Consider the following 13,348-nt stretch of genomic DNA (forward strand, 5'->3'; position numbering starts at 1 on the left):
ACCTTTGAGGTCTCAAAAGGTAGAGCCACAGCCTGCTGGGTCTCAAAGGGTGGGACCGTGGCCTCCTAGGTTTCAAAGAGTCAGATCTTTACCAATTCAGTTCCGGAGTGTGGGGCTGCTGTTCACGAGTGCCAGCAGGATGGGGCCAGATCTGACGCCCAAAGCTGAGGGGGTTGGGCTGCCATGCCCACAGGGCAGAAGAGCCAGGCCTCCTGGGGCCAACGGGGTAGGGTTGCCACTCCTACAGACTAGGAGAATGGGGCCGCCCAAATCCAAAGGAGGAGAGTTGTTGTCCCAGTAGGCCTGGAAGACTGAGCTGAGGTTCAGGGCCGAGGGGCCTCCACCCAGAATCTGTAAAGTATGATCAACACTCAAGAGTCTGGAGGGCAGGGCCACTGCCTAAACAGTCTCAGAGAACAGAGGATTATTTTCCAGTCTTCAGAGCTAATGTTATGTGTTCTGCTGACTTGCTTAGTGCCTATTATCCTTCCTTTCCCTACAATTTTTCCATTTGTAATGGAAATGCCTACCTTGTGTCCATTCCACCATTGTCTTTGGAAGCAGATAACTTGTATTCTAGATTTCAGATGAAGAGGAATTTTTTCCAGAACGGAATCTGGATTTGGAGTTGATTTAAGACTTTTGGGATGACACGATGCGGTGGATGTGTTTTAAAAGTAGCAAGGACATCAATTTTGGGGGGCCCAAGGGTAGAATGTTATGGATTGAACTGTGTCCCCCCAAAATATGTGTCAAATTGGCTAGGTTGTGATTCCCAGTATGGTGTAATTGTCCTCCATCTTGTGATCTGATGAATTTATCCTATGTGATGTAAATCCTCTACGATGTTAATGAGGCAGGATGTAATCTATAGGATTAGGCTGCATCTTGAGTCAATCTCTTTTGAGATAAAAAAGAGAAGTAAGCAGAGAGGAGAGGGACCACATACCACCAGGAAAGAAGAGCCAGGAGAAGGGTATGTCCTTTGGACCCAGGGCCCCTGCTCTGAGAAACTCTTAGACCCAATGGAACACTGATGACAGGGACCGTCCCCCAGAGCTGACACAGAGAGAAAGCCTTCTGCTGGAGTTAGGGCCCTGAATTCAAGCTTCTACCCTTCTAGACTGTGAGAGAATGAATAAATTGCTATTTGTTAAAGCCACCCACTTGTGGTATTTCTGTTACAGCAGTACTAGATAACACTTCAAACATTATCAAAGACCAAAGTTTCTTCTTTCTAACAGAAAAGATAAAAGATGGTCATACTTCTTGATAAAACAGCGTAAAAGACTGGTTGGAGTAGCTTACCTGATCAGCTACTCCCCCAGGCAGAATGGTTTTGACTATCACACCAGTTGCTTTTCCTCCTATGATGCCAAATCCCAGACCAGATCCATCGTTCACCAACTCGATAGTCTCCACATGCTGCCAGTGAACCTGTAAACAAATCTCCTATATGAATTTGCAAAAATTTGGGAAAAAACAGCAATGTTTTATTACAGTTGAGATCTTTGTTAAGTATTATTATTTTATGATTAGTGTTAAATCATTGAATTCAGACATAATAATGAGTCCTAACAATGTACTTTTATCCCTTTTATTTGGTATATATATATACAGGTAGTCCCCAACTTACAATGGGGTTCCCTCCAACGACTCCATTATAAGTCAGTGCTGACGTAAGTCAAACATCTTTTTTTCTTTTAAATGTTCATTATCATTGCCTTTTATTAAAAATATTTTTATAAATTGCATCTTTATTTGTCTTTGGGGTTTGGAAACTTACAGATATATTTTAACACTGTAGGTAGTACATATCACCAGCAATAAGATGCACAAAAAAACAAAAACAGAGGGCCATTAATTGCGTTTCATTGAAACTGGAAGATGTCATAAGTTGGGAACTACCTGTACTGCCTGGACTTCACTTTGAACAGATTGTAAATGCTCCTGATATAATCAATCTTGAATCATCAACTCATCATTACAGTAACTGCACTTGACCAATTAAAGAGAGGCACTGATTTACAAGATTCTTTGTAGAACTTCTTAAAAAAAGAAAAAGATCAAGAAAATAACTGTTGCCCAGTTAAGGGTACTTTCTGCATAATCCTGCCTGGAGACAGGGTTCCAAATTAGATGATTACTTAAAGTCACGGACAGCTCGCTGAATGATTTAATAATTTACAGAGCAAAATCAAGATTATATCTTTCTACAGGTAAAGTTGATGTTGTTAAAGACCTAAATTTTCTTTGAGAAATGCAGTCAAGTGAAAAACTATTCGAGGAAAACCAAAGGTTGTTTCAGAAGCTATAAACTGAATCATGACTAACAAATACTCCAGGGTAAAGACAGATAAAAGAATAAATTGGCTAAAACTTGGGAAATACGAAGAAGCTCAGAAATTGGAAGCCTAGGCTACCAAAAAGAACTAGAAAAGTGTGTTCTGTTCTTTTTGAACATGTTCTATACTCACCGGATTGGAGTGAGCTGAAATGGTGCTGGCCACAGAGGGAGAACGGGACACTATGGGGCTGATGAGCTGAGGCAAGGAGCCTCTGGCGATGACCAGCTGGACATTCTCTTTGGCTTTCTGCAGGATGCTAATAGCCTGCTGATGTGTAATTGTCTGATCAAGTGCCTGCCCATTGATAGCAAGGATCTGATCAGTTTCCTTCAATCTTCCATCTCTATCAAGGATCAAAAAAAGAGGAAAAAGAGATGACAGCTCTCCTGGAAATGACAGCTTCTTTGCCACATACTTTCAGGTTGTTTTTAATCCCATTTTCTAATTTCTACCCTTTTTTAATCTTTTCCTGCAGTCTGACTTTTTAAAAATATTTTGGCTCCAGATGCCCAACTCTCTTTGAAGGTAGGTGCACTGCCACTCCTAATCAATTCCTCCCATTTAAAAGCCTTCTTCTTTCAGCTACATACTCAACCCTTACATTACATCTTGGAGGTTCCTAACTTCTAAAAGTGATTTCGACTCATAGGGACCCTCTAGGACAGACTCCACCGTGAACAGGAAACAAGGCTGTAGTCTTTAGGGAAGCAGACTGCCACGCACATTTTTCTCTCTTTGAGCAGCCAGTGCATTCAAATGACCAACCTTTCAGGTAGCAGCCGAGTGCTTAACCACAGCACCACCAGGTCTTCTCCAAAAATTAAAGTACAGATGCCTGTATTTACTTAGTACTTTGAGTATATTAATTAAATATGGCTCAAGATATCATGGGCCATTTGTATATTTTTCTGCATTAATAATTTCAAAAATCTAATATTAAAGAACCATCTTATAACTGAAAAAATGATGTGCTACTCAAATCTTCTTTTCCCTACTAAAAGGTAACTCAGTTATGAATATATTTAAAAGCTACTCTTATTTCAATGGACTTGAACTTTCTCGAGACTATGGCAATGTTACAACTTATCCAGTTGCTGTTGAGCGGGTTCTGACTCGTGGCAACGCATGTGTGTTAGGGTAGAATTGTGCTCCACAGGGTTTTCAATGGCTGATTCTTCAGAAGATCACCAGGCTTTTCTTCTGAGGCATCTTGGGGTAGACTTGAACTTTCAGCCTCTCAATTAGCCATCTAGCACATTGACCAGCTGAACTACCCAAGGACTAAAACTGGTGAATGACAAGTTACTATTATTTTCTGTTTGTTTTTATTTATTTTTGTTTTCTTCAGATCCTCCCACAGTGATTGAAACTTTTTGATGGTGGTATCAAAAACAGAAAAGATGCTGTCTCACCTGTGAGCCACACTGCCCTCCTGTATCTCCTGCACAAAGATTCCTAATTCTCCCCTGTTTTCACTCCTTAGTCCCACAACACTAAACCCGAGGCCTCCACTGGGTGGTTTAAGGAGGTCAAAAACTTCCACATGGCGACCCTGTTCAGGAGATAAAGCAAGAAATACAATTAAAGCCACGCACTGCAGCGACAGTCATCTTATCAGGGGCACTACTTTGCTTAAAAGGAAAGAAAGAAAATGAAAAAAAATTTTCTAGGATAACATCTCGAGCTCTGGTGGCACAGTGGTTAAGAGCTACAGTTGCTAACCCAAAGGTCCTCAGTTCGAATCCACCAGCTGCTCCTTGGAAACCCTACAATATGGGACAGTTCTACTCTGTCCGATAGGGTTGCTATGAGGAGAAATCAACTCGATGTCAACGTGATTTTTTTGGTTTAAAATAATCTTTATTGCTCATCATCTAGAATGGGGCATTTTATTTAACTTGAAGCATATTTCTGGAATACAATATATAATACTCAGTTTAAAATCTGATAATAAAGACAAGTAAAATTTAATAGAAAAATTTCTAAACCATCTAAACTCACACGAAGTGCACTTCCTTTTCATTCCAGTTTTTTCTGATGTTATAAATGTCATTATATCCTTAAAAATTAGCCAAAGACATGATCACATTCTTAAGATATTGTCTTAGTTATCTAGTGCTGCTACAACAGAAATATCGCAAGTGGATGGCTTTAACAAAGAGAAATTTATTTCTTCACAGTAAAGTAGGCTAAAAGTCTAAATTCAGGGCGTCAGCTCCAGGGTAAGGCTTTCTCTCTCTGTCAGCCTTCTCATCAATCTTTACCCCAGGCTAGGAGCTTCTTCACGCAGGGACCTTGGGTCCAAAGGACGCACTCTGCTCACGGCACTGCTTTCTAGGTGGTATGAGGTCCCCCTCTCTGCTAGCTTCCCTTTCCTTTTATCTCCTGAGAGATAAAAGGTGGTGCAGCCCACACCCCAGGGAAATTCCCTTTGCATGGATCAGGGAGGTGACCTGAGTAAGGGTGGTGTTAAATCCCACTCTAATCCTCTCAACATAAAATTACAATCACAAAATGGAAGACAACCACACAATACTGGGAATCATGGCCTAACCAAGTTGATACACATATTTTTGGGGGAGATAATTTAATCCCTGACATATATTATACATCCTATCATAACTAAGAGGAAGAAATGGTCTTACCTGGGCCATATTTTTGATCAGCTGATCAAATTCATCACAAGTAGGTTTCCCGTTAATGTGTGGAGTTCCAGATCCCGTAAGTGCTTCCAAATTCCCATTATTTGGAGACAATAAAGATGATTCATTTTGCAGAGCAGGAATTACAGCAGGGCTGAGATGTGGAATGTGGCCATATTCAACATTTGAAGTCATGGAAGTTTCAATGTCTACCTAAAGGTAATACAGAAATTATTAATAATTTTAACATTCCATAAACTATTCCAGAGAAAACATACAAATGAGAGAAATAATAAAGTACATATGCAATTTTAAAATGTCCATAGCTTTGATCCATCCATTTTACTTTAAGAGCTTTATTTCTGGAAGAAAAATCAGAATACTATACAGAGATGCTTGTACACAGATGTTCAATGCAGCACTACTTATTAGATGGGGGAAAAAACTATCTCCATTGTTCAACTTCAGAGAACTCATTATAACACACAGAAACATACACATCCACTGGGAAGTAAAAAAGGCAAAATGAATAATATGGATAGTATGATATCAAACCAAAAAAAAAAAAAAAAAAACCCGTTGTCGTCAAGTCGATTCCGACTCATACCAACCCTGAAGGACAGAGTAGAACTGCCCCATAGGATTTCCAAGGAGTGGCTGGTGGATTCCAACTGCCGACCTTTTTTGGTTAGCAGCTGTAGCTCAGGTAGCTCTTAACCACTGTGCCACCAGGGCTCCAGAATGATTCCACATACATTAAAAATAAAGATGTTTTTATATACAATGAACACCTGGAAGACTATACATCAACCAACCAATATAACACTCGTTCCTGAGAGACAGGGTTCCAGGGGGTCATTCACCTTCTGATTTCTTGAATTTTTATAACAATATATAACAGAGAAATTTGGCCTGACCCAGAGAGATGGCTGGCCTTTGTCCCCTGCCCTTGGTAGGTAATTTCTGGAGTGATTAGGGGTGTTTTTTTTTACCGATGGTGGGCTCCTGTGACTACACCTTTTAGTTTGTGCTGATGAGGTGATTCATGTTGGCAACATGATATCAGCCCGATGTCCGGGGAGGAAGAAGGTGCAGGACTGAGTTCAACTACACAGGCAATCAATCAATCAATCAATCATGCCTAGGTAATGAAGCCTTAATCAAAACTCTGGACACCAAAATTAGGGTCCACTTCATGGTTTGGCAATACTCCACACATCAATTCTGGGAGGGTAACAGGTCCTCTACCATGTGGAGCCCTCCCAGACTGCCCCACGCACCTCTTCCTTTAGCTAATTTTTAACCTGTATCCTTTCCCTGTAATAAACCATAACTCTGAGTATAATAGATTTCAGCGAGTTCTGTGAGTCCATCTAGTGAATTATCAAACCTATGCATTACTCCTTGCAGTCGGCATCAGGAGTCTGGGGCAGACTTGGCAGTCTAGAAGACTGGACTCTCAAATCTCATGGTTTAACTTACTCCAGGGTATAATGTCTTAAGCACAAAAAAAGATAATTTCATTTGGAAAAAGACTCTATAATTGTATGTATCTTCATTATAAATAGCTCCAAGTTAAAGCTGAATAATTGATAAAACTGTACAAATAAAAAAAAAATAGCCAACCTTAATTTCATATTTCTATAAATTACCTGGAATGTGGTTTTTTTCTTTTTATCTACAATTAGTTATCAGAACTGTTACATCAATGATGTTTCTGGATCATTCTCTAGCCTCAGACCCTACCCCTTCACCCCTTTCCCACTTGGCTTCAGATAGACCGGCCACCTTGCATTTCCTCAAACTGCCAAGCTGCTCCCTTTGCCAGGTACATCCTTCCCCTAATATCCATATGACTTGTTTCTTTGTATTAGTAAGTGTGCTCAATATCACCTCACAGAAGTCCTTCTTGACAGCCCTATCAGAGACAGCACCCAACACCACGTCCATGAGCTTACCCTGTTGCATTTTCGTTCATGGCACTCATCACCATCTGACATACACCCCGTGGTCTTGGAGACTTCATATCAGTGAATGGGCACAGCCTGGCATGTGAGGTTCTGCGGCACAGGAAACTGGACTATTTGATCCCCTGCTATGTACTCAGAATCTTGGAGAGTGACTTCCACAGAGTCAGCCTCAATATATATTTGCAGAATAAATGTTTATCCCTTTTTTATGAACCTACTCTGATCTAATCTCCCCAACAACCCTCCAGGTATTACTAACCCCATTTTACAAATGACGAAATTGCACAAAGTCACCGACCTAATAAGTGCTTTGTGCCATAGGCTTTTCCATCCTGGTGTTCCTTTCATCATTATATTATACACAAAGCATGCAGCCATTTGAGGTACCATTTCTGAAAATAAGACAATAAAAAGCTTCCTTTGACATAAGCTATCAAACTGTTTTGCAATGTATCACCAATACATACTTTTTTGTAGGTATTACCTATCCTACCTACAAAAAAAAAAAAACCCAAACCCATTGTCGTTGGGTTGATTCCGATATAGCAATCCTATAGGACAACGCAGAACGGCCCCATAAGGTTTCCAGGGAGTGGCTGTTGGATTCAACCTGCTGACCTTTTGGTTAGCAGCCAAACTCTTAACCACTATGCCACCAGGGCTCCTACCTACAATCCTTTAATAAAACAGAAAATTCATTAAGTTATCAAAGCTACCAATAATCCAACCATTATATTGGGTATTACACTCACCGATGAAAAAGAGATCAATTGTTGAAAAAAGATATTTGGGAATCCTTTCAAATGCTTATTTTAAAATCTACAGCAGGTATGATCAATTATTATTTTTTCAAAAGCAAGCTTCTTACGCCAAGCCTGACTTTTTTATCCTGAGCCATGGCAACTTTAATAAAGTCTGCTAGCTGAGGACACACTGCTCAGGGTGAAGCAGATGGCACAATGAAATCTGCGACAGGCTGAGGATCCCACACACCAGGACCTAATGCCTATGGTATGTCTGCATAGGAAAATAATATTTGGAGGTCTACTAGGGTAAGCCAGAATGAACAAATCTCATTCCAAGAAGAGAGTCTATTTATAAGAAGTTAACTGATGAAATAGAAGCTCTGGCATTTTGGGCAACTAGATATGAAGGAAGAAGCTCTGGGGTTGCAATGGTTAGGTGTTCGGCTCCTAACTGAAAGGTCGGCAGTTTGAACCCACCACCAGCTCAGTGGGAGAAAAGACCTAGCGATCTGCTCCTGTAAAGATTACAGCCTAGAAAACCCTAGGGGCAGTTCTACTCTATCCTATAGGGTCCTATGAGTCAAAATCGACTCAATAGCACACAACAGACGAGAAGACACTCTCAGAATAAAGTTAGTAGGATCAGAACAAGTCTAATAATACAATAAGAGACTTGTATAAAAGTATTTAATATTAGTTGTCTTCCTCTAATTTGCCCAAGGTTAAACCAATTTTGGGGAACCAGTGGCAAAGTGGTTCCTTTTGGCTGCTAACCAAAAGGTCGGCAGTTCGAATCCACCAGTCATTCCTTTGAAACGTTATGGGGCAGTTCTACTCTGTCCTATACAATTTCTATGGAGTTGGAATCAACTCGATGGCAACAGGTTTGGTTTTTGTTTTTGTTTTTTTTTTAACCAACATCAGTGGCTCCTCCTGATTCCTCCCTGACCTTGAGGCCTACATAAATATAAAAGCAAATGTTGGAGAGGTCACATTTTTTAGTTATCATTTAATTATGCCATCATAAAATTTTTTAATTTGCAAGTTTATACCCATAAATTACAAAATTACCCTTTGAATCTGCTATAATAACTGCTTATTAAAAGGTATTTCTGAACTATAATCTCCTTTAGGAACAGGGATAAATTTTATTTGCCTTGATAGATCTGTTCACAGCACCAAAAAACCAAAACCAAACCCATTGCCGTCAAGTCAATTCTGACTCATCACGACCCTAAAGGACAGAGTAGGACTGCCCCGTAGGGTTTCCAAGGAGTGCCTGGTGGATTCGAACTGCGGCCTTTTAATTAGCAGCCACAGGTCTTAACCACTACGCCACCAGAGTTTCCACTTACAGCACAGTCTCTATAAATGTTTAACAAAAAGAACTTGACTCCCCTCCCTGGTTTATAGAACACAAAACAAACAGACAAAAACACAAATATCTGGTGATTTTTATATACAGATAAACTATCTGTATAAGAAGCTGCTAGTAAATGAGCAAGAGTCACCAAGTAATTATCTGCTCTCCGTTTAACTTCTGGCTATGTTATTTCAGTCTAAAAAGTGCTTTCACGAACTGAGTAAATAAAAATACATTCACTTAATTTATTGATTTTAATTAGTGCTGATACCTAAAACATAACTTTTTTTTTAAATTGCTCAATTAAAAAGTTTGCAAATTATTTGTGAAAGGGCAGGATAAAAGATCCTCTCAGTATTTAGAAGTATAGGAGAAGTCCTCTTCTCAGATGCAATCAGAACCAGTAATTGATTCAGTTTCTGGAAAATGACAGTTGGAGCAGAATAAATGCATACAATTAAGCAGTTTAATTAACTTAAAAAATCTGTACATTTGTTGACAAATACCTTGACAGGGAGAAGGATTTCTCTTTGCGTATAGCTTTAAAAATGGTAGGTTCCCACCTCCTGCCTTGCGTAAACCATACTCATATAACAATGGTATTATTTTCAATTTCAGTTCATTTAATGTGGAGCAAGAATTTTTTATACTTATGAAATAATTTCAGCAAAAAAGCCTTACAGATTTTTATGAGATCGTTCCACAGGGTTTTACAATTTGCCCAAATACAACTAATTCATCAACAACTGTTTTATCTTTTCATCAATATAGTCTTTCAAAATAATTTATATCAGTTTTCACAGAAACAACTCTCTTTTGTCTTAGGTTTTTATATTATATAATGTTGTTGCTGTGTGCCATCATGTCAATTCTGACTCCATACCTATCCTAAAGAACAGAGTAGAACTGCCATGTAAGGTTTCCTAGGCTGAAATATTTACAGGACCAGATTACCAGGTCTTTTATCCTCCCATGGAGTGACTGGTGGGTTTGAACCACTGATTTTTTGGTTAGCAGTCGAGCATTTAACCATTGCAACACTAGGGCTCTTATACAATAAAGTCATATAATCATAAAAATAAGTACAACTGGTATAAAGGACTTTTAAAAATAACTGACTTTTGACAAATGTACACTTAATTGGTGAGAACTGCAAAGAGCATAACCTAGAGAGTATCTCAAAAGACATGCGTTGAGTGTTTTGGGCATCAGAAGAAACGTACAATTATCTTTTCACCTAACGAGGTGGCTAAGAGCTTCTACAATGGCATTCCAAGAAAGCAAAAATTCTCTTTAGTTCTAGATACCATTAAGCTCACTCAGTGGGAATGGATATATCGGGCTAAACCTTCCACTAAGAATGATTAGAAAATCTGTATAAAGAGCTATTAAAAAACAATAACAACAACTTTAAAGTATTAAAAAAAAAAAAAAAAAGTAGCAGCCAGAACACAAAGAGACAAGATCCTGGAGAAAGGAAAAGTACAATGAGGTGGACCCCTGCTATCTGACACATTTGCTGCTAATTTTTTTCCCTTGGGAGGTTTGCTGATTCTCTGATGCCTTAGGTAGCAATATACCTGAGCAAGAGTGATGTTGGTTGGAGTCTGGCGTTACCAGTGCTGCCAGGATTTTAGTGGCCAAGATCCTGGAGAGGAAAAAACTGCATAGAAGTGAGTCCAAAATTTTATGTGCAATTTCCCTTAGAGGCATTTTGAGTCTCCTAGAATGTACATATGGGAGGCAAGTTTTTAAGAAACAAAAGATGAAGCTGCTGGCAGACTAAAGAAATGGGCAGAGTTGCAGAAGTCTAAAGAGTTGGGAAAACACGAATTGGAGTTCAGGATCCATAATGTGGAGGAGTTTTGTTAAATACACCAGACTTTCAGTTGAGACCCCTGAAGGGTAGTGAGCAAGACAAAGTGGAAACAGATCAGCATAACAAGGCAAATAAATCAAATAAGAACAAGGTGATCTGTCCATATGCTACCTGCCTGCCAGAAGGAAAAAAAAGGAGCTTCAACATACTTTTTTTTTTTTTCATAAACAATGTCTGGCATTCAATCAAATACTGCCAACATATAGGAAACCAGGCTCAAACGACAGAGTTAAGAGAAAACAAACAGACAATGGAAACAGATTTACCCTACAAAGACTGGAATTAGCAAAGACTTAAAAATAACTATAATTAATATGTTAAGGAAACTTGACGAAAAGATGGAGAATGCACAAGAAATTCTGAACAAGTTCATAGAGAAAAGCAATCTATAAAAACAAGAATCAAATAGAAATTCTAGAAGTGAATAAATAATATCAAAAATTATAATTTCAGAGATTTGGAATCTATTGTTTAAAAAAGGAGCCAAATTGAAGCTCTAGGACAGAATCATCAATATAAAAGATAAGAAAGCTTAGATACAATTAATAGCATATTAGGCAATGTAGAAGATAGGATTACAATTAGTGAACTAGAAGACAGGTCATTAGAAATCATACTAAAACAGAGATAAAAAAGAAAAAAAAATACAGAATATAGAATCAGACACAGGTTAGGTACAGTGAAAAGACCTAACATATGTACAACTGGAGTATCAGAAGAAAAGACAAGAATAGGCAAAAAGAAAAACTGAAAGAAATAAATGGCTGAGAGTTTACTAGGAGATAAAAGACAACACCTAAAGATTCAAAAGTCAGTAAACATTTCCCAAAATAGATACAAAGAAAATCACACCAAGATATATATAATAGTTGTATATTACTGTGTAACAAAATACCCCCAAACTTAACAACTTAAAACAACAAATATTTTCTTTTATCACACAGTTTCTATGAGTAAAAAATCCAGAAACAGCTTAATTGGGTGCCTCTAGCTCAAGGTCTCTCACAAGGCTGCAGATGAGCTGTTGGCCAAGGTATGGTCCCATCTGAAGGCTCAATTGGAGGGGAAAGGATACATTTTAAGCTCACTCATGGGGCTACCGGCAGGCCTCAATTCCTCACCATATAAGACTTTCCATAGGCTGTCTGAATATCCTCATGTGTAGCAGCTGATGATCCAAGAAAGAACCAAGAAGCACACAAAATGGAAGTATTTGTATAGCCTAATCTCAGAGGTGATACCCCAACGCTCGTGTCACATTCGATGCATAAGAAGTAAATGATTAAGCTCTGCCCACATTCAAGAAGAAAGGATTACATAAGAGCCAGACTACCAGGAAGCAGAGATTATTGGGGATTATTTTAGAGCCTGCCTACCACAGTATATCACAAGAAAACAGGTGAAGGCCAAGACAGAGAGAAAGCTTTAAAAGCCACCAGAGCAAAAAGTCACCTTATTTTCAAAGAAGGAAGAGTAATATTGATAGCTGACTTCTCCATTGAAACAACAAAAGCCAGAAAATAACAGAATTATTTTTTTCTAATTACAAGCCAGCATGATATTTACTATAATTATGTAAGATGTAACCATTCGGGGAAACTTGGTAAAGGAAATATAGGACCTTTCTGTACTATCTTTAAAACTCCTTGTGATTCTATAATTATTTTAAATGAAAACATTAAAAAAAGCAGAATCAAATAAGTCAAGGAAACATGTTACTTATAACCTAGTAAATTAAGGTTATAAGTAACATGCTAATGGAGGCATAAAATAAAATAAAAATACTTAACTAAGAAGAAGGCAAGAATGGAAAAAAATGAATTAAAAAAATAATAACATGGTAAATTTAAACCCAAATTTACCAATAATACATTAATTATAAAGGGGTTAAATACTCCCAGTAAAAGACTAAAATTGTAATACTAGATGACAAAATAAAATCCAAATGCATGGTGCTTATCAAAGATGTAAGTTAAAGAAAAGATGAAAGTAAAAAGATGGGGGAAAAAAAGGTACACCTGGCCTATATTAGCCAAAAGAAGCAGAGTGCAGCTAAACTAATATCAGAGAAGTAAACTTTTAGGTAAGGAGGATTACTACAGATAAAGAAAGACCATTCATAGATATCAAAGGGTCAATTCAATGGTAAGAGTTAACAATATTATCAACATAACCTCAAGACTTGTTAGGCAAAACAGACGCGAATCCAAATGAGAAACGGACAAATATACAGTCATAATTAGAGATTGTAACACACTTCTCTCAGTAACTGATAGAAAAATAGACCAAAAAAATCAATACGGATATAGAAGATTTGAACTGCATTCTAAATAAACTTGACCTAATTGACATATACTGTATTTTTACACAAATAACATGAGCCTTCCAGGTTTGTTTGCC

General features: G+C 38.2%; 1 protein-coding gene across 9 annotated transcripts in view; it reads right to left on the minus strand.

Annotated features, from left to right (window-relative positions):
- MPDZ (multiple PDZ domain crumbs cell polarity complex component) overlaps positions 1-13,348 on the minus strand; it is a 189,377-nt gene that overhangs the window by 119,436 nt on the left and 56,593 nt on the right. For all 9 annotated transcript variants that reach the window (XM_049897166.1, XM_049897162.1, XM_049897163.1 and 6 more), the window contains 4 exons: positions 4,994-5,203; positions 3,761-3,900; positions 2,478-2,691; positions 1,309-1,437 (listed from right to left, as the gene is read on the minus strand). In XM_049897166.1, coding sequence (XP_049753123.1) covers positions 1,309-1,437; positions 2,478-2,691; positions 3,761-3,900; positions 4,994-5,203 — 693 coding nt within the window. The remainder of the gene's footprint in view (positions 1-1,308; positions 1,438-2,477; positions 2,692-3,760; positions 3,901-4,993; positions 5,204-13,348) is intronic.

The sequence above is a fragment of the Elephas maximus genome, chromosome 9 (genome assembly GCF_024166365.1).
Source record: "Elephas maximus indicus isolate mEleMax1 chromosome 9, mEleMax1 primary haplotype, whole genome shotgun sequence".
NCBI lineage: Eukaryota > Metazoa > Chordata > Mammalia > Proboscidea > Elephantidae > Elephas > Elephas maximus.